The sequence below is a fragment of the Oncorhynchus tshawytscha genome, linkage group LG14 (genome assembly GCF_018296145.1).
Source record: "Oncorhynchus tshawytscha isolate Ot180627B linkage group LG14, Otsh_v2.0, whole genome shotgun sequence".
Classification (NCBI taxonomy): domain Eukaryota; kingdom Metazoa; phylum Chordata; class Actinopteri; order Salmoniformes; family Salmonidae; genus Oncorhynchus; species Oncorhynchus tshawytscha.
The window spans coordinates 43,219,037-43,244,287 of NC_056442.1; the positions used below are offsets into that span (position 1 = coordinate 43,219,037).

A 25,251-nucleotide genomic window follows, 5' to 3' on the forward strand; every position below is an offset into this window, starting at 1 on the left:
CCTGGTTTGATTGAGTTTGAGTTTATTTTATTTTTACAGGGACAGTGCACATTAATCAACGTTTCAGTAAAAGTGCCGGTTTTAGCCAGCCGGCTAATTTTCAACCGTAGTCCCTGGGCAGGTTATTAAAAACAATTACAATATAGACAATTATTGAGCAGTGAGCACACGCAGAGCAACATAGGACAAGCAAGACATAGCATACAGACAGAGCAACATAGGACAAGCAAGACATAGCATACAGACAGAGCAACATAGGACAAAAAGCAGCAAGACAACATTCAGAAAAGCAACAAAGTGTTTCCACACCTCACCAGCTACAGACATGGAAAGCAGCAATACACAGCTAGGGATCATGATCACAAATCTGTTTGACCTTTAGCCATGTATTCATACATTTTGTGAAAGTGTGATAGGTAGTGCAGTTATGTGTGTCTGATGGCAGTGTATTCCAGACATGGGAAGCTCTCACAGAGAAAGCGGATTTACTAAAGGTGCTTTTCCTTAAGGGAACTATACAGTCACCTCTCATGGCAGACCTTGTGGATCTGCTGCCATATGTTTGGGTTTTCTGTTTAACAAAAATACTGAGTGGAGGGGGAGCCAGGCCATTTAGGATCTTGAATACAAGACATGCGTCGGTGTATTGCACAAGATTTTCCCAACTCAGGAGCTCATGCTTTCTGAGGATGTAACAGTGATGATGGCTATTGGGCTTCCTATCAAGCACTTGCTTCCAGGCTGTATCACAACCGGCCTTGATTGAGAGACCCATAGGGTGGTGCACAATTGGCCCACTGTCGTCTGGGTAAGGGTTTGGCCGGGGTAGGCTGTCATTGTAAATACAAATTTGTTCTTATCTGACTTGCCTAGTTAAATAAAGGTACAATAAAAAAAAGATGTGGAAGAGAGGGAAAGATTGATGTGTTGGGTTATTGAGGTTGGACAGGGATGGGGAGGTTTTGATAGAAGGGCTATTTTTTGTCTTAGTAGTACAGGATTAAATAGGAGGTTTTAGTTTCTCTCAATGTTAATTTTCTTTATATTCATTTAGTCTGTAAACTGTGATTGACTACACGCCCCAATGCAGTAGGAAGCGCTGTGCACCGCTAACGTTTGTTTACGGGCCGCCATAATATTATAGTTTGAAGAAGAAACAAAGTAGTGCGCTGCTAGTCTAGACATTATGGTAATCCTACTGAACTTCCTTAGCCGTCATCTGATTGTCCAGTTGGGAGAAAAAGACAACATAGCCATGGCGGCAGAGATTCATTCGAGGCCTCAAAGCTCAAGACCAGTTCTTCTAAATAAAATCGAAGGACACTCGGACGCGGTCAATGCTGCAGTTTTGATACCGAAAGAGGACGGAGTGATCACGGTTAGCGAGGACAGGTAGGTTGTCTGACGCCCCATTAGCTGTTTTCCAGACCATTATCTAGCTCTTAGCCAGATAACGGTAACGTTAGCTAGCTAGCTTACTGTTATTTTTTTCCACCTTTATTTAATTGAACCAGGTAGGCCAGTTGAGAACAAGTTCTCATTTACAACCAAAATAAAGCAAAGCAGTGCGACAAAGAAAACACAGAGTTACACACAAACAAACGTACAGTCAATAACACAATTTGGCATGGGGACCAGACGGTGTTATTCTAAATTCACCGTCTGGAACATCATGACAGTGTCCTCCTCTACAAGCCGGAATGTTGAATACAGTTCAAATATAACTTACTCAGCCTATTGTCTGATGTTGATCCTTCAAATTTTCCAAACTTTAGACAAAATATCTACAGGAAAATATTTAGTCGACTTTTTAGAACACCGGTATTGAAGTTTAAATGTATATCACCTGGTACGTGCGCAAAACCATGTAAACACCTGCAAGACAATAGATATCCTATTAAACTAGAGGGGCTAGCTACAAAGATTTTTATAACTAACCCAGAGCTTGTCTTTCCAATGGGAGCAAATTAATCATAGTGGACAGAACAAGCAAGGAGGTAGGCAGGGCCAAGCAGGAGCTAGTGAGATCCTAATGGCGCGTTTTAGCCTTTATTTTCATATTTCCGTTAGGGAACGCGCACTTAACAGAGTATGCGTTCCCTAACGCAATTTTTTAGAAACTTTGGCAAAAGTCTACAAAACGCAGTCCACTGTTTGGAGATGAAATGATTCATTGGATGTCGGGGAAAATCCATCTTGTTCTATCTTCTCCCACTGCCAGTCACTGGGCTTCCTCTCATCACCATATTTGGTAGTGAGTGGAAACGCCAACAGGATGCTTCACATTTATACGTCCAGTGAAATATCTGGCTCATTGTTCTGTGTTAGCTTTGTCATAAACCCTAAAATGTGGGAAATACACATGCGGAGATCATCCTTTCACCTACTATGCGTCTCATAAAGACAAGGCGGTTGGAACCAAAAATCTCCAATTTGGACTCCAGACCAAAGGACAAAATTTCCACCGGTCTAATGCCCATTGCTTGTGTTTCTTGGCCCAAGCAAGTCTCTTCTTCTTATTGGTGTCCTTTTTATAGTGATTTCTTTGAAGCAATTTGTCCACGAAGGCCTGATTCTCGCAGTCTCCTCTGAACAGTTGATGTTGAGATGTCTGTTACTTGAACTCTGAAGCATTTATTTGGGCTGCAATTTTTGAGGCTGGTAACTTGTCCTCTGCAGCAGAGGTAACCCTGGTTCATCCTTTCCTGTGGCGGTTATCATGAGAGCCTGAGCATGAGTTTCATCATAGCTCTTGATGGTTTTTGCAACTGCACTTGAAGAAACTCTCAAAGTTTTTGAAGTGTTCCGGATTAACTGACCTTCATGTCTTAGAGTAATGATGGACTGTGGTTTCTCTTTGCTTATTTGAGCTGTTCTTGCGATAATATGGACTTGGTATTTTACCAAATAGGGCTATCTTCTTTCTGTATGCCGTCTCTACCTTGTCACAACTGACTGGCTCAAACGCATTAAGAAGGAAAGAAATTCCACAAATGAACTTTTAACAAGGCACACCTGTTACTTGAAATTAATTCATGAAGCTTGTTGAGAGAATGCCAAGAGTGTGCAAAACTGTCAAGGAAAAGGGTGGCTATTTGAAGAATCTCAAATATAAAATAAATTTTGAATTTTGAATTACTACATGATTCCATATGTGTTATTTCATAGTTTTGATGTCTTCAATATTATTCTACAATATAGAATAATATTATTCTACAATATAATAATATTCTACAATGTAGAATAATAGTAAAAATAAAGAAAAACCCTTAAATTAGTAGATGTTCTGAAACTTTTGACCGGTATTGTATTTTATATACATTTTCTGTATAAATGGCCTCTCAAATAAATGTAAACAGACCATAAATGTCTTAGATGTATTTTTCTTGGAAAGCTTTTAGTGATATTATATGATTGATACAATATCAGTCCAACTTGTCTATCATCATCTGATTTGAGCCATTGTATGACTGTGGATTAACTGCATTGTTTGAATACAATCATTCCTCTAAAATTGACTGGTTAGCTAGCTAACACACATATAGTGAAGATCAATTCTTAAGTTAGTGTAAAACACTGAAAGTTATCACAGCACTGTCAAACCATGACCAACTCCCTGAGCAATATGGCTGACCTTTGGACCATCATATGAAGGTTCATGTCCATTTTTGGTATTCTAATTCCTAATTCTATGTGCAAGACTTGGGTTAGTATGCATGGTTCACATGCGTATACCTCTGTCTTGTGTGTGTGCCTTCAGTCATGAGCAAAATACATCTTGATTACCAAACACTTCGACCTGTGTTTTGAAGTCTGTTTAAAAATATTTTGTCTCAAAATACCAACTGAGGGACCAACACCACAGACAGTCAAAAGAGTAAGTTTAAATAGAATTGTATTCTACATTCGTTACAGACTAGGGACATTTAGGATTTGTAAATGTGCGTGACGTTGTCTACATAATTTGAAGACATTGCCACGTTTCGTGACAAGGTTATCATCAAACTAACCAAACAGCTAACTGTCCTCTGCCTAAATAACCTGTAAACCAATGATTTATATGTACACTAAACAATGGCTCATTGTGTGACGAATCAACTTCGCTCATAGAGGCAACTGCTTAAACAGTTTACTGCTTTTGTAGGTATTAGCAATAGCAAATATTTATTTTATTGATTTGGCAAGTTAGCTAGTTAATAGGTTTAGAATGCATATCCTCAGGGCATAACAATGTGTTTAACGCTAGCTAGCTAGCTAGCTGCACAATCCTGGCACTGACATCAGGATATTGTTGATTTGTGTGCTAGTTGGTATATATTTGGCTACCTGTTACCTTCGCTACATACTAGGACTGGGATTTGCCAGGGACCTCATGATACAATATTATCATGATTAGAGGTCGACTGATTAATCGTAATGGCCGATTAATTAGGGCCGATTTCAAGTTTCATAACAATCGGAAATCTGTATTTTTGGACACCGATTTGGCCGTTACATTTTTAATTTTTTTAAAATTATTTATTTTTTACACCTTTTATTTAATCTTTTTAACTAGGCAAGTCAGTTAAGAACACATTCTTATTTTCAATGACGGCCTAGGAACGGTGGGTTAACTGCCTTGTTCAGGGGCAGAACGACAGATTTTTACCTTGTCAGCTCGGGGATTCAATCTTGCAACCTTACAGTTAACTAGTCCAACGTAAGTTGCTAGCTAGCATTAAACTTATCTTATAAAAAACAATCAATCATAATCACTAGTTAACTACACATGGTTGATGATATTACTAGTTTATCTAGCGTGTCCTGCGTTGCATATAATCGATGCAGTGCATATTCGTGAAAAAGGACTGTAGGTGTTCCAATGTGTACCTAACCATATACATCAATGCCTTTTCTTAAAATCAATACACAGAAGTGTATATTTTCAAACCTGCATATTTAGCTAAAAGAAATCCAGGTTAGCAGGCGATATTAACCAGGTGAAGTTGTGTCACTTCTCTTGCGTTCATTGCACGCAGATTCAGTGTATATGCAACAGTTTGGGCAGCCTAATTTGCCAGAATTTTATGTAATTTTGACTTAACATTGAAGATGTATTTGTAATAGGAATGTTTAAATGTAATAGGAATATTTAAACTTATGGATGCCACCGTTAGATAAAATACGGAACAGTTCCGTATTTCACTGAAAGAATAAACGTCTTGTTTTCGAGATGGTAGTTTCCGGATTCAACCATATTAATGACCTAAGGCTCATATTTCTGTGTGTTATTATGTTATAACTAAGTCTTTAATGAAATACAAATGGTATAGAGAGAAATAGTCCTACAATAACTACAACCTTAAACTTCTTACCTGGGAATATTGAAGACTCATGTTAAAAGGAACCACCAGCTTTCATATGTTCTGAGCAAGGAACTGAAACGTTAGCTTTCTTACATGGCACATATTACACTTACTTTCTTATCCAACACTTTGTTTTTGCATTATTTAAACCAAATTGAACATGTTTCATTATTTATTTGAGGCTAAATTGATTTTATTGATGTATTATATTAAGTTAAAATAAGTGTTCATTCAGTGTTGTTGAAATTGTTATTATTAAAAATAAATATAAGTATCGGCTTTTTTGGTCCCCCAATAATCGGTATCGGCGTTGAAAAATCCTAATCGGTCGACCTCTAATCACGATACATGGGTTACGGTACGTATTGCGATTCTCACAATTCTATATGTATTTCGATTCGATGTTCCAAACATATTGCTCACCGTATGTCTGCTGCAGAGGGACGAGAGAGCCATGAGAGAATGAGTTTTAATCAGCTATGGGAATAAAAGTCCTGAAAACAAATTGGCTGCCTATTTAAAAAGATGGAGAGCAAGCTATGAAGGAAAAATACTAAAGTGTTGGTGCAGGTACAGCAAACTAGCATAAAAACACTACCTAATACCCAATGGTCACCATTATTTGAGACATTATCTTAGGGGTATGCCTTATGTGAATCAATTGACAATTGTTACTGCAATCCCAATTGCAGTTTAATTTTCTCTAAAACAGGAGGCAAACTGCTTCTGGTCAACTTTAGGGCACCAGGCAGGTGTAGATCAGGGCAAATTAATGTGTCGGTCATGCTTGGTCAATTGTACATTGAGGAGCAATATCCTGAGCAAAGTATAGAGAGAATTTAAATCTCTGGAGCGATACCCTTCCTTGTCCCCAGTAGGATAAGCTTCTCATAGTTGACTAGAAAAGGAACATTTTTGAGGAAGGGAGAATCCAGTAGTATGAGAAGTTCTTTTTTTATATATATATCTTGTGACTGGACTGTCGTAATGGCACTGTACTCTCCTTTTGTCTCACAATGATCTTGTGGCTTGAGAATTTCATGGTGTTCTAAAACGGTATTATATTGCAATAGAGGAGCTGACAGTCTTACAGACATTTTTCTCCCAAGTAGCCCAAGTTCTAGTACTATAATCCCTATTCACATTTGAGACTATCATGCTGCACCTTCAGGAGCAGTGCCAAGAGGGGCACTTGAAGTTTGAATATGACATTTCCTGTGTCCTATGTCCAGAACTATCCGGGTATGGCTGAAGAGAGACAGTGGACAGTACTGGCCCAGCATCTACCACACGGTCTCCTGTAAGTACCACAAGCGATTAGAAGTAGGCCTCAGCTGAAACATCCACTAACGTTAGATGCTAAAAAATACAGTGCCCTGCAAAAGTATTCATCCCCATTGCCGTTTTTCCTATTTTTGTTGCATTACTATCTGTAATTTGAATAGATTTTTATTTGGATTTCATGTAATGAACATACACAAAATAGTCCAAATTGTTGAAGTGAATTGGGGAAAAAATTACTTGTTTTAAAAAAATTAAAAAACGAAAAGTGTTGTGTGCATATGTATTCACCCCCTTTGCTATGAAGCCCCTAAATAAGTTTAGTTAAAGAAAGTCCACCTGTGTGTAATCTAAGTGTCACATGATCTCTGTATCTATACACCTGTTCTGAAAGGCCCCAGAGTCTACAACACCAAGGGGCATCATGAAGACCAAGGAGCTCTCCAAACAGGTCAGGAACAAAATTGTGGAGAAGTACAGATCAGAGTTGGGTTCTAAAAAAATATTAGAAACTTTGAACATCCCACAGAGCACCATTAAATCCATTATTAAAAAATGGAAAGAATATGGCACCACAACAAACCTGCCAAGAGAGGGCCGCCCACCACAGACCAGGCAAGGATGGCATTAATCAGAGAGGCAACGAAGACACAAAAGATAACCCTGAAGGGGCTGAAAAGCTCCATAGTGGAGATTGGGGTATCTGTCCATAGGACCACTTTAAGCCATACACTCCACAGAGCTGGGCTTTACGGAAGAGTGGCCAGAAAAAAAGCCATTGTTTAAAGGAAAAAAGGAGCAAACACATTTGGTGTTTGCCAAAAGGCATGTGGGAGACTACCCAAACTTATGGAAGAAGGTACTCTGGTCAGATGAGACTAAAATGGAGCTTTTTGGCCATCAAGGAAAACTCTATGTCTGGTGCAAACCCAACACCTCTCATCACCCCGAAAATACCATCCCCATAGTGAAGCATGGTGGTGGCAGCATCATGCCGTGGGGATGTTTTTCATCGGCAGGGACTGGGAAACTGGTCAGAATTGAAGGAATGATGGATGGCGCTAAATACGCGAAATTCTTCAGAGAAACCTGTTTCAGTCTTCCAGAGATTTGAGACTGGGACGGAGGTTCACCTTCCAGCAAGACAATGACCCTAAGCATACTGCTAAAGCAACAATTGAGTGGTTTAAGGGGAAACATTTAAATGTCATGGAATGGCCGAGTCAAAGCCTAGACCTCAATCCAATTGAGAATCTGTGGTATGACTTAAAGATTGCTTGTACACCAGCGGAACCCACCCAACTTGAAGGAGCTGGAGCAGTTTTGTCTTTAAGAATGGGCAAAAATCCCAGTGGCTAGATGTGCCAAGCTTATAGAGACATACCCCAAGAGACTTACAGCTGTAATTGCTGCAAAAGGTGGCTCTACAAAGTATTGACATTTTTTTGGGGGGTGAATAGTTATGCATGCTCAAGTTTTAAGTTGTTTTGTCTTCTTGTTTGTTTCACAATAAAACATATTTTGCATCTTCAAAGTGGTAGGGATGTTGTGTAAATCAAATTATACAGGCCCCCCCAAAAATATATTTAATTTCCAGGTTCCATGGCAACAAAATAGGAAAAATGCCAAGGGGGTGAATACTTTCGCAAGCCTCTGTAGCCGAAGCGTATACTATCGAATCAAAACATTGGCCATACACAATTGTTTTTTCAAGACATATTTTTCATCTCTGTACTAGCGCCATGCTCCTGTATGTCATACCATCACGACAGCAGGCGCATCTTCATTGGGCAGGACAACGGAGCCATTGTGGTGAGTGAGATGAATGAAGCCTTTAAGATGACCTCATGTGTAAACCCCAGTCTCTGTGTTTTGAGTGGACCCATAACATTCCAATCTGGTTCACACTGACCCCGTTTTCAAATATTTCCCTGCTTTGAATGAGAAACAAGCTACAAGTATGAAGTTACATGGAATAAGAGTGGGACGGGTAACTGATTTTTACTATTGTTTGGTGGTGCTAACAGGAATTCCTTCTGTCTGAAGATTTCAACAAGATGAACCATGTGAAGACCTATCCTGGTGAGATCTTGGTGGGGGTTTACTGTCTTTACAAAGTCAATGAAAACTAAGAAGCTTTGGTGACGTAGACATGATATGATCTCTAGTGTTCAGTAATGGAGTCTTGTGTAACAGTATATATCAGTGATAATGGCTCTTTAGTGTACATTAGTGTGTGTATGTGTGTCTACTGAGCTGTGTTCTGAAGCACTGCCCAGTCCCATGAGAAATCATCTGGTCCCTACCCAGCATGCCTCTGGGGAAATGTCCGAACAGGAAATAGAGACCGACGTCATTGCTGCTTAGAACACATGCATGCACACACTCACAGATCCAGACCCACAGTGAAAGAGGATAAGTAATTATTGTTCAAGCAATCCCAACTTGATGATGATCCACCACCACCTCATATTGTCTGACTATTAATTTGTTATTACAGTCACCTTACCCCAGGCTCAGAGAATATATGGTCTCTGTGACTAACAGCCTAGCCATGTAGTCTGGACCATTCTCTCATCACTGGAAAATCCCTGCTTAGGGAAACTTGAGTTTTTTTTTTAAAGCATTAAATGCCAAAAAACATGTCTCTGGAAGTTTGTAGCAGTTCTCATCCAGCAGTGAAAATGGGCCCAGAACAGAATATCTCCATTAAGTGATCTATAGTCTTTCTACTCGCTAAAACCTTTTGCAGAAAGAGAAAGTTGAGTGGAGAATGAATTCAACATTTGTGTGTATTTAACCCATTGTGGCTGTGTGTGTCCAGCCCATCAGAACCGTGTGTCAGACATGGTGTTTTCTCTGGAGAGCGAGTGGGTGGTGAGCACCGGACACGACAAGAGTGTGAGCTGGATGTGCACCCAGAGCGGCAGTATGCTGGGGCGCCACTACTTCGGCTCCTGGGCCTCCTGTCTACAGTATCCTTCTCTGTTTGCGTGAGAGCTAGACAGGGGTCAGTTTATTGTTAATGTTCATATTCCTAAGAAGGACTTCTTTGGTCAAAGGTAACTTCCTATCTGTCCTATGTGCTCTTCCTGTGTATCTTCCTTGACTCTGTGTCTAGGTATGACAACGACACCCAGCATGCCTTTGTAGGGGACTACTCAGGACAGATCACCCTGCTGAAACTGGAGAGACAGACCTACTCCACCATCACCACACTGAAGGGCCACGAAGGTAATGCACACACCACAGGAGGTTTGTGGCACCTTAATTGGGGAGGATGGGCTTGTTATAATGAGTGGAATGGTATAAAATACATGCGTTTGATGCCATTTGCTCCATTCCAGACATTATTATGAGCCGTTTGCCACTCAGCAGCCTCCTGTGACACACACAGGGACACACGGACAGCCTATGGACAATATGGAAACGGATGCTATAAATTGCTCGGATGCCATCTTTAACTGGCAATCATTTAAAAAGAGGAAATGTTGCTGGCAGATTGTATGGCGCTATACTGTATTGTCATGCAGTGGGGTAACAGTTTTGCAAAAAAGTATTTAGTCAGCCACCAATTGTGCAAGTTCTCCCACTTAAAAAGATGAGAGGCCTGTAATTTTCATCATGGGTACACTTCAACTATGACAAACAAAATGAGCATTTTTTTTCTCCAGAAAATCACATCATAGCACATCTGGGACATCATGTCTCGCTCCATCCACCAACGCAAAGTTGCACCACAGACTGTCCAGGAGTTGGCGGATGCTTTAGTCCAGGTCTGGGAGGAGATCCCTCAGGAGACCATCCGCCACCTCCTCAGAAGCATGCCCAGGCATTGTAGGGAGGTCATACAGGCACGTGGAGGCCACACACACTACTGAGCCTCATTTTGACTTGTTTTAAGGACATTACATCAGAGTTGGATCAGCCTGTAGTGTGGTTTTCCACTTTAATTTTTAGTGTGACTCCAAATCCAGACCTCCATGGGTTGATAAATTTGATTTCCATTGATAATTTTTGTGTGATTTTGTTGTCAGCACATTCAACTATGTAAAGAAAAAAGTAATTAATAAGAATATTTCATTCATTCAGATCTAGGATGTGTTATTTTAGTGTTTTGAGCAGTGTATATATTGTGTGTGATTGCACATTATGTTTCATTAAGAAAATTGTGTGTGTGTACCAGTCAGGTTTGGACACACCTGCTCATTCAAGGGTTTTTCTTTATTTTTACTATTTTCTACATTGTAGAATAATAGTGAAGACATCAAAACTATGAAATAACATGTAGTAATCAAAAAAGTGTTAAACAAATCAAAATAGATTTGAGATTCTTCAACGTAGCCACCCTTTGCCTTGACATTTTTTACACACTCTTGGCATTCTCTCAACCAGCCTCGCCTGGAATGCTTTTCCAACATTTGCTGAGAAGTTGTTGGCTGCTTTTCTTTCACTCTGTGGTCCAACTCACCCAAACCATCTCAATTGGGTTGAGGTCGGGTGATTGTGGAGGCCAGGTCATTTGATGCAGCACTCAATCACTCTCCTTCTTGGTCAAATAGCCCTTACATAGCCTGGAGGTGTGGGTCATTGTCTTGTTGAAAAACAAATGTTGGTCCCACTAAGCGCAAACCAGATGGGATGGTGTACCGCTGCAGAATGCTGTGGTAGCGATGCTGGTTTAGTGTGCCTTGAATTCTAAATTACAGACCGTGTCACCAGCAAAGCACCATCACACCTCCTTCTCCATGCTTCACGGAAGAGGGCCAGTACATGACAGTACATTCCTTTTAAGACTTGAAGGTCAGTCAATATGGAACATTTCAAGAACTTTTAAAGTTTTTTTCAAGTGCAGTCGCAAAAACCATCAAGTGCGATGATGCAACTGGCTCTCATTTCCCTTTGACTCACCCCAATCTTCTAAAGTCAATCAAATTTTATTTGTCAAATGCTAATTCAGAAAGTTTTCAGATCCCTTCCCCTTTTCCACATTTTGTTACAGCCTTATTCTAAAATGGATTAAATAACATTTTCCCTGTCATTATGGGGTATTGTCAAAGTGAAAACAGGTTTTTAGGAATGTTTTGCAAACGTATTTAAAAAAATTAAAAAACAGACCTTATGAGACTCGAAATGGAGCTCAGGTGCATCCTGTTTCCATTTATCATCCTTGATGTTTCTACAACTTGATTGGAGTCCACCTGTGGTAAATTGAATTGATTGGACATGATTTGGAAAGGCACACTGTCTCACAGTTGACAGTGCATGTCAGAGTAAAAACTAAGCCATGAGGTCGAAGGAATTGTCTGTAGAGCTCCAAGACAGGATTGTGTCGAGGCACAGATCTGGGGAAGGATACCAAAAAATGTATAGTATTGAAGGACCCCAAGAACACTGTGGCCTCCATCACTCTTAAATGGAAGAAGTTTGGAACCACAAAGACTCTTCCGAGAGCTGACCGCCCGGCCAAACTGAGCAATCGGGTGAGAAGGTCCTTGGTCAGAGAGCTAACCAAGAATCCGATGATCACTCTGACAGCGCTCCATAGTTCCTCTGTGGCAATGGGAGAACCTTCCAGAAGGACAAACGTCTTTGCTGCACTCCACCTTTATGGTAGAGTGGCCAGATGGAAGCCACTCTTCAGTAAAAGGCACATGACAGGAAACTTGTCACATGAAGCATGGTGGTGTTTTTCAGAGGAAGGGACTCGGAGACAGGATCAAGGGAAAGATGAAGGGAGCAAAGTACAGAGATTCTTGATGAAAACCTTCTCAGGACCTCAGACTGGGGCAAAGGTGAGCCCGATCGAAAATCTCTGGAGAGACCTGAAAATAGCTGTGCAATGGCACGCCCCATCCAACCTGACAGTGCTTGAGAGGATCTGCAGAGAGGAATGGGAGAAACTCCCCAAATACAGGTGTATCTTGCATGTGGAGTCATACCCAAGAAGACTCAACGCTGTAATCACTGCCAAAGGTGCTTCAACAAAGTACTGAGTCAAGGGTCTGCATACTTATGTAAATGTCATATTTCATTTAAAAAAAAAAAATTTGCAACAACAAAAAGTAAACATGTTTTTGCTTTGTCATTATGGGGTATTGTGTGTAGATTGATGAGGGGGGAAACTATTTCATCCATTTTAGAATAAAGCTGTAATGTAACAAAATGTGGAACAAGTCAAGGGTCTGAGTACTTTCTGAATGCACTGTATGTGACTGGGTACCTGTACTGATTTGATATGCAGGGGTATGAGGTAATTGATGTAGATATGTACATATAGGTAAGGATAAAGTAACTAGGCAACAGGATAGATAATTAAGCAAAGGGGTACGAAGGGCTGTTATATATGGTCAATATACCACGGCTAAGGGTTGTTCTTATGCACAACACTGAGTGCCTGGGTACAGCCCTTAGCTGTGGTAGTGTATTGGCCAACAATCCCCAGAGGTGCCTTATTGCTGCTGCTATTATTATTATTATTATTATTATTACCAAAGTAATTAGAACAGTAAAAAAATATGTTTTGTCATACCCATGGTATACAGTCTGATATACCACTGCTTTCAGCATCCAGGAGCCAAACTACTTGGTTTATAATAAACATTATACCATGGCATTGTTGAAAACTCATTTCTGATTGGCTTGAAGGGCATTCTTGGAGCGTGCATTATTTCACTATAATGCACATGTTCTATGTTTGAGCTGCTTTAGAAAGCAAAAGTCGAACTGAACATTTATTGCTGTTGTTGAATTTGATTTTCATACTAGCAGTAGGGCTGATGGTTTGGTTAGCGAAACATGCAACTATGTTTGTTTGGTCACCAAGGCAACTAGCTACTGTACTAAACTTGCTAGCTACTTAGTGGATGTTGAACACATTTCTAGTGGCAGATGTGGTAAAATGTTTATTTATTTATTTAACCTTTATTTAACTAGGCAAGTCAGTTAACATAAATTATAAATTCTTATTTACCATGACGGCCTACCCCTGCCAAACCCGGACGATGCTGGGCCAATTGTGCATCGCCCTATGGGACCACCAATCACGGCCGGATGTGACACAGCCTGGATTCGAACCAGGGACTGTAGTGATGCCTCTTGCATTGAGATGGAGTGCTTTAGACCGATGCTCCACGCGGGAACCCAAAATGATGCACCTTCCACATCATTCATAATTTTCCATAGAATGCATAGCCCCTTGTTGATTATCCATTTTTGCACCAAAAAAGTGCAAAAAGGGTCCATGCAGATAGGAGCAATTGGTTAACTTTTTAGCAATCTTATGCCATTGGGTTAGAAACTGTTAAGGGTCCTGTTGGTTCCTCACTTGGTGCATTGGTACAGCTTTTCTGTGCGATAGCAGAGAGCTCAGTCTTATGACTTGGGTGGTTGGCATTTTAGAACATTTTTCGGGTTTTCATCAGACACCACCTGGTGTAGAGGGCCTGGATGGCAGGAAGCTCAGTGATGTACTGGGCTGTACGCACTACCCTCTGTAGTGTCTTGCGGTTGGATGCCAAGCAGTTACCATACCAAGCGGTCACACTACCAACCACCCGTCTGTTGTCATAACTTCCTGGTCTCTCTCTCCTTCTCACCCCCCCAGGTAGTATTGGAGCTCTGTGGTGGGATCCTGTTCAGAGGCTTTTGTTCTCAGGAGCGTCTGACCACAGTGTCATCATGTGGGATATCGGGGGCCGCAAGGGACGAACACTACTGCTCCAGGGACACCAGTAAGAGGGAGGGAGTGTGTATGTGTGTGTGTCAGCCAGTGCATATGCTTATCAGTAGCAGGGCTCTGTAGGTCAGTACCAGTTGTCGCAGGGAGCTGTTCACTTCCTAATGTTTTATTTTGATGTTTTACCATCTGTGAGCTCCTCAGATGGCGTAACTATCAGACCAATTTACATCTGGAATTCTTTGGAAGATCACTCTATTTTCTACCCCCCCAGTGAACGAGTGCAGGCGGTGCGATACCTGCAGCTGACCAGACAGCTGGTGTCCTGTTCTGCAGATGGTGGCGTCACAGTGTGGAACATGGACACTCCCAGAGAAGAGGTAGGTACAGTGCATTCGGAAGTATTCAGACCCCTTGACTTTTTCAACATTTTGTAAAGTTACAGCCTTATTCTAAAATTGATTGAAGTTTTTTTCCACTTATCAATTTAAACACAATACTCCATAATGACAAAGGGAAAAACAGGTTTTTAGAAATGTTTGCAAATTGATTCTAAATACAAAACTCATATCACTTTTACGTAAGTATTCAGGCTCTTTACTCAGTACTTTGTTGAAGCACCTTTGGTGACGACAGCCTTGAGTCTAATTTTGACAATCTGGACCCTCTATTTCTGAAACTATCCGCCGCCATTGTCGCAACCCTTATTACCAGCCTGTTCAACCTCTCTTTCATATCGTCTGAGATCCCCAAGGATTGGAAAGCTGCCGCAGTCATCCCCCTCTTCAAAGGGGGAGACACCCTGGACCCAAACTGTTACAGACCTATATCCATCCTGCCCTGCCTATCTAAGGTCTTCGAAAGCCAAGTCAACAAACAGGTCACTGACTATCTCGAATCCCACCGTACCTTCTCCGCTGTGCAATCTGGTTTCCGAGCCGGTCACGGGTGCACCTCAGCCACGCTCAAGGTACTAAACGATATCATAACCGCCATCGATAAAAGACAGTACTGTGCAGCCGTCTTGATCGACCTTGCCAAGGCTTTCGACTCTGTCAATCACCATATTCTTATCGGCAGACTCAGTAGCCTCGGTTTTTCGGATGACTACCTTGCCTGGTTCACCAATTACTTTGCAGACAGAGTTCAGAGTGTCAAATCGGAGGGCATGCTGTCCGGTCCTCTGGCAGTCTCTATGGGGGTGCCACAGGGTTCAATCCTCGGGCTGACTCTTTTCTCTGTATATATCAATGATGTTGCTCTTGCTGCGGGCGATTCCCTGATCCACCTCTACGCAGACGACACCATTCTATATACTTCCGGCCCGTCCTTGGACACTGTGCTATCTAACCTCCAAACGAGCTTCAATGCCATACAACACTCCTTCCGTGGCCTCCAACTGCTCTTAAACGCTAGTAAAACCAAATGCATGCTTTTCAACCGTTCGCTGCCTGCACCCGCACGCCTGACCAGCATCACCACCCTGGATGGTTCCGACCTTGAATATGTGGACATCTATAAGTACCTAGGTGTCTGGCTAGACTGTAAACTCTCCTTCCAGACTCATATCAAACATCTCCAATCGAAAATCAAATCAAGAGTCAGCTTTCTATTCCGCAACAAAGCCTCCTTCACTCACGCCGCCAAACTTACCCTAGTAAAACTGACTATCCTACCGATCCTCGACTTCGGCGATGTCATCTACAAAATTGCTTCCAACACTCTACTCAGCAAACTGGATGCAGTTTATCACAGTGCCATCCGTTTTGTGACTAAAGCACCTTATACCACCCACCACTGCGACTTGTATGCTCTAGTCGGCTGGCCCTCGCTACATATTTGTCGCCAGACCCACTGGCTCCAGGTCATCTACAAGTCCATGCTAGGTAAAGCTCCGCCTTATCTCAGTTCACTGGTCACGATGGCAACACCCATCCGTAGCATGCGCTCCAGCAGGTGTATCTCACTGATCATCCCTAAAGCCAACACCTCATTTGGCCGCCTTTCGTTCCAGTTCTCTGCTGCCTGTGACTGGAACGAATTGCAAAATCGCTAAAGTTGGAGACTTTTATCTCCCTCACCAACTTCAAACATCTGCTATCTGAGCAGCTAACCGATCGCTGCAGCTGTACATAGTCTATCGGTAAATAGCCCACCCATTTTTACCTACCTCATCCCCATACTGTTTTTATTTATTTACTTTTCTGCTCTTTTGCACACCAATATCTTTACCTGTACATGACCATCTGATCAGTTATCACTCCAGTGTTAATCTGCAAAATTGTAATTATTCGCCTACCTCCTCATGCCTTTTGCACACAATGTATATAGACTCTCTTTTTTTTCTACTGTGTTATTGACTTGTTAATTGTTTACTCCATGTGTAACTCTGTGTTGTCTGTTCACACTGCTATGCTTTATCTTGGCCAGGTCGCAGTTGCAAATGAGAACTTGTTCTCAACTAGCCTACCTGGTTAAATAAAGGTGAAATAAAAAATAAAAAAATTGGTATGGCGCTACAAGCTTGGCACACCTGTATTTGGGGAGTTTATCCCATTCGTCTCTGCAGATCCTCTCAAACTCTGTCAGGTTGGATGAACAATGTCACTGCACAGCTATTTTCAGGTCTCTCCGGAGATGTTCGATCGGATTCAAGTCCGGGCGCTGGCTGGGGCCACTCAAGGACATTCAGAGACTTGTCCTGCGTTGTCAAGGCTGTGCTTTGGGTCGTTGTCCTGTTGGAAGGTGAACCTTTACTCCAGTCTAAGGTCCTGAGCATTCTGGAGCAGGTTTTCATCAAGGATCTCTCAGTACTTTGATCTGTACATCTTTCCCTTGACCCTGGCTAGTCTCCCAGTCCCTGCCACTGAAAAACATCCTCACAGCATGATGCTGCCACCACCACATTTCTCTGTAGGGATGGTGCCAGGTTTCCTCCAGACCTGATGCTTGGCATTCAGGCCAAATAGTTTAATCTTGGTTTCATCAGACCAGAGAATCTTGTTTCTCATGGTCTGAACTCCAAGTAGGCTGTCTTGCCTTTTACTGAGGATTAGCTTCCGTCTGGCCAGTACCATAAAGGCCTGGTTGGTGGAACGCTGCAGAGATGGTTCTCCTTCTGGAAGGTTTTCCCATCTCCCCAGAGGAACTCTGGAGCTCTTTCGGAGTGACCTTCGGGTTCTTGTTCACCTCCCTGACCAAGGCCCTTCTCCCCCGATTGCTCAGTTTGGCCGGGCGGCCAGCTCTAGGAAGAGTCTTGGTGTTTCCAAACGTCTTTCATTTAAGAGAGATGGAGGCCACTGTTCTTGGGGTACTTCAGTACTGGATCATTTTTTTTGGTACCCTTCCCCAGATCTGTGTCTCAACACAATCCAGTCTTGGAGCTCTACGGACAATTCCTTCGACCTCATGGCTTGGTTTTTGCTCTGACATGCACTGTCAACTGTGAGACCTTATATAGACAAATATGTCCCTTTCTAAATCATGTCCAATCAACTCAATTTACCACAGGTGGACTTCAAGTTATAGTAACATCTCAAGGATTATCAATGGAAACAGGATGCACCTGAGCTCAATTTCGAGTCTCACAGCAAAGGGTCTAAATCCTTATGTAAATAAGGTATCTGTTTTTATTTTCAATTTAAAAAAAAAAATGTGCTGTGTCATTATGGCGTATTATGTGTCGATTGATGGGGGGGGCAGGACAATTACATTTTAGAATAAGGCTGTAACGTAAAAATGCAGGAAAAAGTCAAGGGGTCTGAACTTTCAGAATGCACTGTAAATCAGGAGCCAGGAATACATCTCAATGCCTCACTTCACCTTTTCCTTAAAAAGCAGAGGTGGGTAACCTTTTTGGCACATGTTGTAGTTTTCCCACCCCTGCCTTAGATGCTTCTGAACTCACAATCTCCTTGTTAAGGAGCGACGCCAACTCTCTACTGCCCTTTGGTGTTGAAAGTTGAACATTGCTACAAAGTAACATCACTCCCCCTCTACTCTAACTTTATCTTCCTGCTTGACTCTACAGGCTCCTCAGTGGTTGGACAGTGACTCATGTCAGAAGTGTGAGCAGCCTTTTTTCTGGAACGTCAAACAGATGTGGGACTCAAAGACCATTGGGCTTAGGCAGGTGAGAGGGCAGGCAGCCTCTGGTATAGTCCAGAGCCTTGTATTGAGAATATAATACAAGGCTCTGGCATAGCCATTACTGTTGTAAGAATGACATTGTAACTGTATAATAGTAATGGTAGAAATATAGGAACTAGGGAGTGATCAGTTAATTTTCTTTGACCCTTGGCTAATGCTGATGTGGGACTCTAAGACCATTGGGCTTCGGCAGGTGAGAGGGCAGGCAGCCCCTGGTGTAGCCTTACTGTAATACAAATATCCTTGTGACTCTATTGTAATAGTAGTGGTAGAAATATAGATATAGGCACATAGAAATACAGGAACTATGAGTGATCTGTCTTTATTATTTGACCCTTGGCGAACCCTCGTGTTTCCTGTTTTAGCACCACTGCAGGAAGTGTGGCAAAGCGGTGTGTGGGAAGTGTAGTTCCAAGAGCACTACATACCCTGTGATGGGCTTTGAGTTCCAGGTGCGCGTGTGTGACACCTGCTACGACACCGTCAAGGACGAGGAGTGAGTATGATCGATGAGTAATAGAACATAATTGTGATATAACATCTCAAAACAATCTTAGTCGCTCTTATCCAGAGAGACTGTCTGCTAAATGACTTAAATGGAATGTCACTATAATAATACTGTAATGGAGTATAATAAAAATGTGACTCAGATTTACATTTGTCTTCTTCATCCCACCCCTTCATTTCCTCACGTACCACTTTGTCTCATCTTCCAGTCGTACTGCATTAGCAACGTTCCATGAGGGGAAGCACAACATAGCCTTTATGGACATGGACCCTTCCAGAGGCCTGATGGTGACCTGTGGCAGCGACCGTGTCGTCAAGGTCAGACATACTATCAGCCTTGATCAGTAACTAGCGGTCAGATACAGTGCCTGATGAGTGGGTTTTAGACTCAATACTACTAAATGTTTTTTAATATGCTTGGAAAGCGGAAACGTTCTAGAACATGGGTGTCAAACTCTGGCCCGTGGGCCAAATTTGGCCCGCGGGGTAATTATATTTGGCCCGCGAGACAATACCAAATTACTACTAGAGCTGGCCCGCCGGTATTATACAGCGCATTCACCACTAATACTACGAATCCCATAATGCTCTGCTGTTTTCGCGCGCCAATCAGGACAGGACCCAGAAACGCTCTCTCCTCTGTGACAGTAGTCATAGCAACATAGACGCTACAACTGTCAGCGAGCTAACCCTTCCCAAAAATGGCGAAAGAAAGACAGAAAACAGGAGCTTTCTGGACAAGTGGGAGGCAGAATATCTGTTTACATATGTAAAAGACAAACCTGTTTGTCTTGTTTGTGGAGTCAACGTGGCTGTAAGTAAGGAGTACAACATTAGACGACACTATGAAACGAAACACCATGACAAATACAAGGACCTGGACATGACTCAAAGGAGCCAGAAAGTAGAGGAGATGAAAAGAAGTTTGGTTTCACAACAGAATATGTTTAAAAAGCCACATCACAAAGCGAGGCTGCTGTAAAGGCTAGTTATATAGTGGCAGCAGAGATCGCAAAATCAGCCCGGCCCTTTAATGAGGGAGAGTTCATGAAAAAGTGCATGATGAAGGTTTGTGACCTCGTATGCCCAGAGAAAAAACAAGCATTTTCAAACGTGAGCCTGAGCAGGAACACAGTAGCTGATCGCACATGTGATCTTGCCACCAATCTGTATGACCAGCTGATGGAAAAGGGAAAAGATTTTGTTGCGTTCTCCCTCGCTGTGGATGAGAGCTGCGACGCATCTGATACTGCTCAGCTGTCAGTCTTCATCCGTGGAGTGGACTCAAATCTGTGTGTTACGGAGGAGCTATTAGGATTCAAATCAATGCATGGCACAACCACAGGAAAGGAAATCTTTGAGGAGGTTTCCAAATGTGTAACTGAAATAAAGCTGCCGTGGGATAAACTCGTTGGATTAACGACAGATGGTGCGCCAGCGATGTGCGGTAAAAAGAGTGGACTGGTGGGCATGGTTCGGGAGAAGATGCGGGAAGAGAACTGTGCAGGTGAGCTTACTGTTTACCACAGCATCATACATCAGGAAGCACTGTGTGCCAAAGCCCTAAAGATGGAACATGTTATGACCACAGTAACACAGGTAGTTAACTTTATAAGAGCCAAAGGTCTAAATCACCGCCAGTTTAAATCTTTTCTGGAGGAGTGTGGTTCGGAATACGCAGACGTGCCGTATCACACAGAGGTGAGATGGCTAAGCAGAGGAAAAGTACTGAACAGATGTTTCGAGCTGCGTGAGGAAATATGTCAATTCCTGGAAACCAAAGGGAAGGATACAGCAGAGCTCCGGGAGCAAAAGTTCCTGTGTGAGCTGGCCTTTCTCTGTGACATCTCGAGCCATCTCGATGCGCTGAACCTGCAGCTTCAGGGGCGGGGGCGCATCATCACAGACATGTACGCTGCAGTGAGGGCCTTCAAAACTAAACTGTGCCTGTGGGAGAATCAGATGCAGCAAGGAAACCCTTGCCATTTTCCCTGCTGCCAATCCATAAAAGCGCAGATCTCTACCGCCGTGTTCCCATGCGCACAGTTTGCTGAAAAACTCAGTGTTCTCGCCGCTGAGTTTAGCCGGCGATTTGCCGACTTCGATGCCCAGAAATGCAAGTTTGAACTGCTTAGTAATCCCTTCGCAGTTGATGTGGAAAATGCACCAACCAACATCCAAATGGAGCTGATTGAACTCCAGTGCAACGACACGCTGAAGTCAAAGTATGATGCTGTGGGCGCCGCACAGTTTCCACGGTTCATCCCTGACACAATGCCTCAGCTCCGCACCCAAGCTGCTCAGATGCTCTCCATGTTCGGCAGCACTTATCTATGCGAGCAACTTTTCTCCTCGATGAAGATGACCAAAACAACTCACAGGAGACGTCTGACTGATGAACATCTTCGCTCGATACTGAGGATTTCTTCAGCTCAGAGCTTGAGCCCAGACATTGATGAACTAGCATCCAAGAAGAGATGCCAGGTATCTGGCTTGGGCACATCAGATTAGACCAGTGTGCAATAATTAACGTTTTCTTTATGCACTTTTTCTTGCTACAAGGCATGGGCTTGAATGGTTGATTGATTTATTATCATTTTATTTGTAAAATTATTAGCCAGTATTTTGGTATTTAAATCAGAAGGCTGCAAATAGAAAAGAGGCATACGATTTTTATTTAAATTTTATTTATTTAATAAATGAATGCCATTGATGTGTTTTTTTCATTTGAAATTCGATTTTGCATGTCTCCACTATTAAATTATATATTGTATGGTAATAAGCGATGCTTGTTCCATATTCAATGTTAAAGCAAAACTTGTTTGGGTCCATATTAAAAGGTTCATTTGTTCAATGTTGGCCCGTGACTTTGTTCAGGTTTTACATTTTGGCCCACTGGGTATTTGAGTTTGACACCCCTGTTCTAGAACATCAAAGTTAACATTACTGGAGACCTTGCAGTTTTGGAGACAGCATCGCCTTTGCTAGCAAAGAGATTTACAGTGGCTAATTTAACAGTAAGTAAGTGAATTGTTTCGCCCCAAAGTTAGCCAAGAATATTACCTTGTCAGATAAAATTGTTTGCAGTTAGTTGGCAATCGCCTCTACACTATTTTGCTTGCTACAGTAGCACTGACATGTCAATAACCTGCCTCCAAAAATGTTGAGGTGTTGGTTGTTTACATTTGATCATTGTGATGTGCATCAATGAGTGTCTACTTTCTATGTGAATGACTCATCTTTACATATTCATCTGACTTTACCGAATCCCTGATTGGATCTTTCTTTCCACAGATATGGGACATGACGCAAGTGGTTGGCTGCAGCATAGCAACAGGCTTCTCCCCACGTTGATTAACCCCATCGGCCCTCAAACTCTGTCCTCTACTCTACTGACAGGTGTCTCTGTCATTGGGACCTCCTCTGTCTCCTCATCTTTGTCTCCTTTTCTGTCCAGCTGCTTCTGTTCACTCATCTCCCACTGGTCGTTTGGATGAAGATACGAATGCGTGTGTTGTGTAAGTGGGTGGGGTTAGTGTTGGTAACCCTTTGCTTGATTTGGTGTCAGTTTTGTACGTGAGAATTTGAGTCTCAAATGTGTCTCAGGTCTAACTTCCAGTGTGTACCCGTTCAGCGGAGTGCCAAGCACAATGTTCTGTTCTAATGTGTGAATGGAAGGGAGCAGTGTTTGTGTTTACGTATGTTCCACCTCTGTCTGGTTTCTTTGACATAGTGGGTCAGCTCTAATTCCTTTTGCACTGTAACATTGGACTGCTAGACCCGATAATCCACAAAGCCCTGCCCAACAGACACACACAGGGCTCTCCTATTGGCTGCTTACTTCAACTTTCTACATTTTAAATATTGCAAATGCTAACCATGACAACACAGCTTTTGTATACCCATATGCATAGTGTGTACAGTATGAGATGCAGTGTGCTTATCGCTCTATATCCCTCACTGATCATGAGGTCAGTTTCTCTTTCCTCGCTAGTTGTTCTTTCCCTCTTTCTTTCTCTTCACTAGTTGGCCTTAAACTCACTCGTTTGTCTCAGGAGGAGGAGATGGAAGAGTCATTAGAGGGCATGGCTGTATGTGCCGTCACCATGGCAACCCTGGCCGAGCTGTAGCCACAGCTGTTCTCCCACAGACCTTGTCCAACTTCATCTCCGACACCTAAAACATCTCATCAATTTACACAACTGTACAGATATCACTTCTAGTCCTGATAACCAAGACCCCATACTCTGTTGCCTTTGCGATTAGTTAAGATGAATTTGCGTATAATGAAAAACGGTGTAAGCTTTTGAACAAGAGGTTTTTATTTGACTTTTGCTCTCTTTACAGGCACATAGGTATTGAAATGGTACTGAATTAAAGTCAATGTAGCACTAAAGTTCCCATGCACTGATGTTTTACGCTGTTTAATCTCTCACTGTGGGATTGTGGGTAAAATTAGAAGCTGCTTGTGTTTCCTCTAAGGCCTTAAGAGAGCGGGATGGACCAAGCCTTCTAGAACCTTCAAAACTCTCACGACTGTTCTTACACACACTACTCTGTAGCATAGCTGCATTTTTCTCTCAACACTCACCCATGAATACTAAGCATTCAACACTATTTACTAGTTCCTCTGTCACTCTCCCGCTCTGTTTTGTTTCCAGAGCCCCGTAAGGTTCTCAACTGCACTTAAATGCACTAATTGTGGTTTAGAGAGCAGATGTGCGTTACTTTTGGGGGTGATTTTGGGGAAACATTTTGGGGGTGATTTGCTTCGTTACGGCTTGAGTTGCATAATGTCTTTAAACTGGTATATATTTGGCTAATTTTATGCTAGGTTAGACTAACGCTTGCCTTAAGGTAAAACTGAACATGACGTTGGAGTAACGTATGTAGTCCCATTCCAGTTTTGATCACCTACTGTATAATATTTCTATTTGTAGCGAAGTGTTTGATTGTTTCTTGATGTTTACTTCATGTATAGGATGGTGGTGAGGTCACACAGACAGGATGATGTTTTGATGTCACTGAGAAATCTTTCACAGATGTGCTTGCAATGTTATGTCAGAAACGTGATGACATCTCTGGGAGACATGTTTATGTCACAGAGAGGTGTTGACATCATAAATACATATTGTGGACATCACAGAGATACAGGGGTGTGCATGTTTCACAGAGAGGAGTTAATATCACACAGAACATGCTAATGTCTCAGAGGGACATAGCGAGGTCACAGAAGCTGCAGGCAGCCTAGCGGTTAAGAGTGTTGGGCCAGTAACCGGGAAGTTGCTGGTTCGAATCCCTGATTTGACTAGGTGAACAAAGCACATAACCCTAATTGCTCCTGTAAGTTGCTCTGGGTGAGAGCGTCTGCTAAATGTAAAGTACAGTCATCAGGGATGTGCAGTGTTCTTGGGAAACACTTTTGCTACAGCACAATCAAGGCTCAAGATCAGCTTTTTTAAAATTGTGTTCGATCGAAAGAAATCTCTCTGTAAGAGAATATCTGTGACCGTTAACTGGAGTCCCAGTGATTTCTGTTCCCAACTATAGATGAATTCCAACTAGATCGATTCCTTTGAGTAATCGAGAGCCACTTACGTTTAGAGGCTAACATTTGTGATTCCCTCCACAAATGATTGTTCCCACCACAATTGTGATCAATACAATTCTCTAGGTATGTTGGTTTGTAATAAGTCCGTTTTATGGGGTCGATCCCATGAAGAATTTATATACTTTTTACTGGTTCTTATATGTAATTTGACTAAACTCTATCCACGTTTTCACACATGTATAAAATAGTAAGATCTCAAACTGGAGCCATATCTAGCAGAGGGGTCTAGTGGGAGGAGCTATAGGACAGGTTCAAGGGATGAATGGAACGGAGTCGTATCGTGGTTTCCATATCTTTGTTTGATACCGTTCCATTTATGCCATTACATTGAACCCTTCATCCTATAGCTCCTCCCACCAGCAAGCCTCTGAATTCTACAGTATACATTCTCTACTACTCTGTTAATCTCTTTGTTGCTGTTTGTCATTTTATCATGTCATACTGCTTGTAAAATAATCTTGTTCCGACGTTGTTGTATATCTCTAATAATTGTATTTTTAAAGAGAATCTCCTGTTGATAATGTTGACTGTACTGACTTTAGTCTCCCTGTGGCACTCTGTTCTGTCACGGTGAGGAAATAAATAAAAGCATAATAAAGATATCCATTCAGACATGTTATTAAGTCTAACGCTTGTGTTGGATGCCTCCCCCATCTGCAATATAGTAACACTCAGAAAAT

At 42.1% G+C, this 25,251-nt stretch overlaps 1 protein-coding gene across 1 annotated transcript; it reads left to right on the forward strand.

The window, feature by feature from the left end:
- The first annotated feature begins 1,196 nt into the window (after positions 1-1,196).
- LOC112267247 (WD repeat and FYVE domain-containing protein 1) lies at positions 1,197-25,194 on the forward strand. Its single transcript, XM_024445489.2, has 12 exons — positions 1,197-1,392; positions 6,578-6,645; positions 8,365-8,438; positions 8,654-8,708; positions 9,451-9,601; positions 9,748-9,860; positions 14,233-14,359; positions 14,579-14,684; positions 18,335-18,436; positions 18,819-18,949; positions 19,170-19,278; positions 22,255-25,194. Exons 1-12 carry the CDS (start codon positions 1,256-1,258, stop codon positions 22,312-22,314), a joined length of 1,233 nt encoding a protein of 410 aa, XP_024301257.2. The 5' UTR covers positions 1,197-1,255; the 3' UTR covers positions 22,315-25,194.
- Positions 25,195-25,251: the final 57 nt, after the last annotated feature.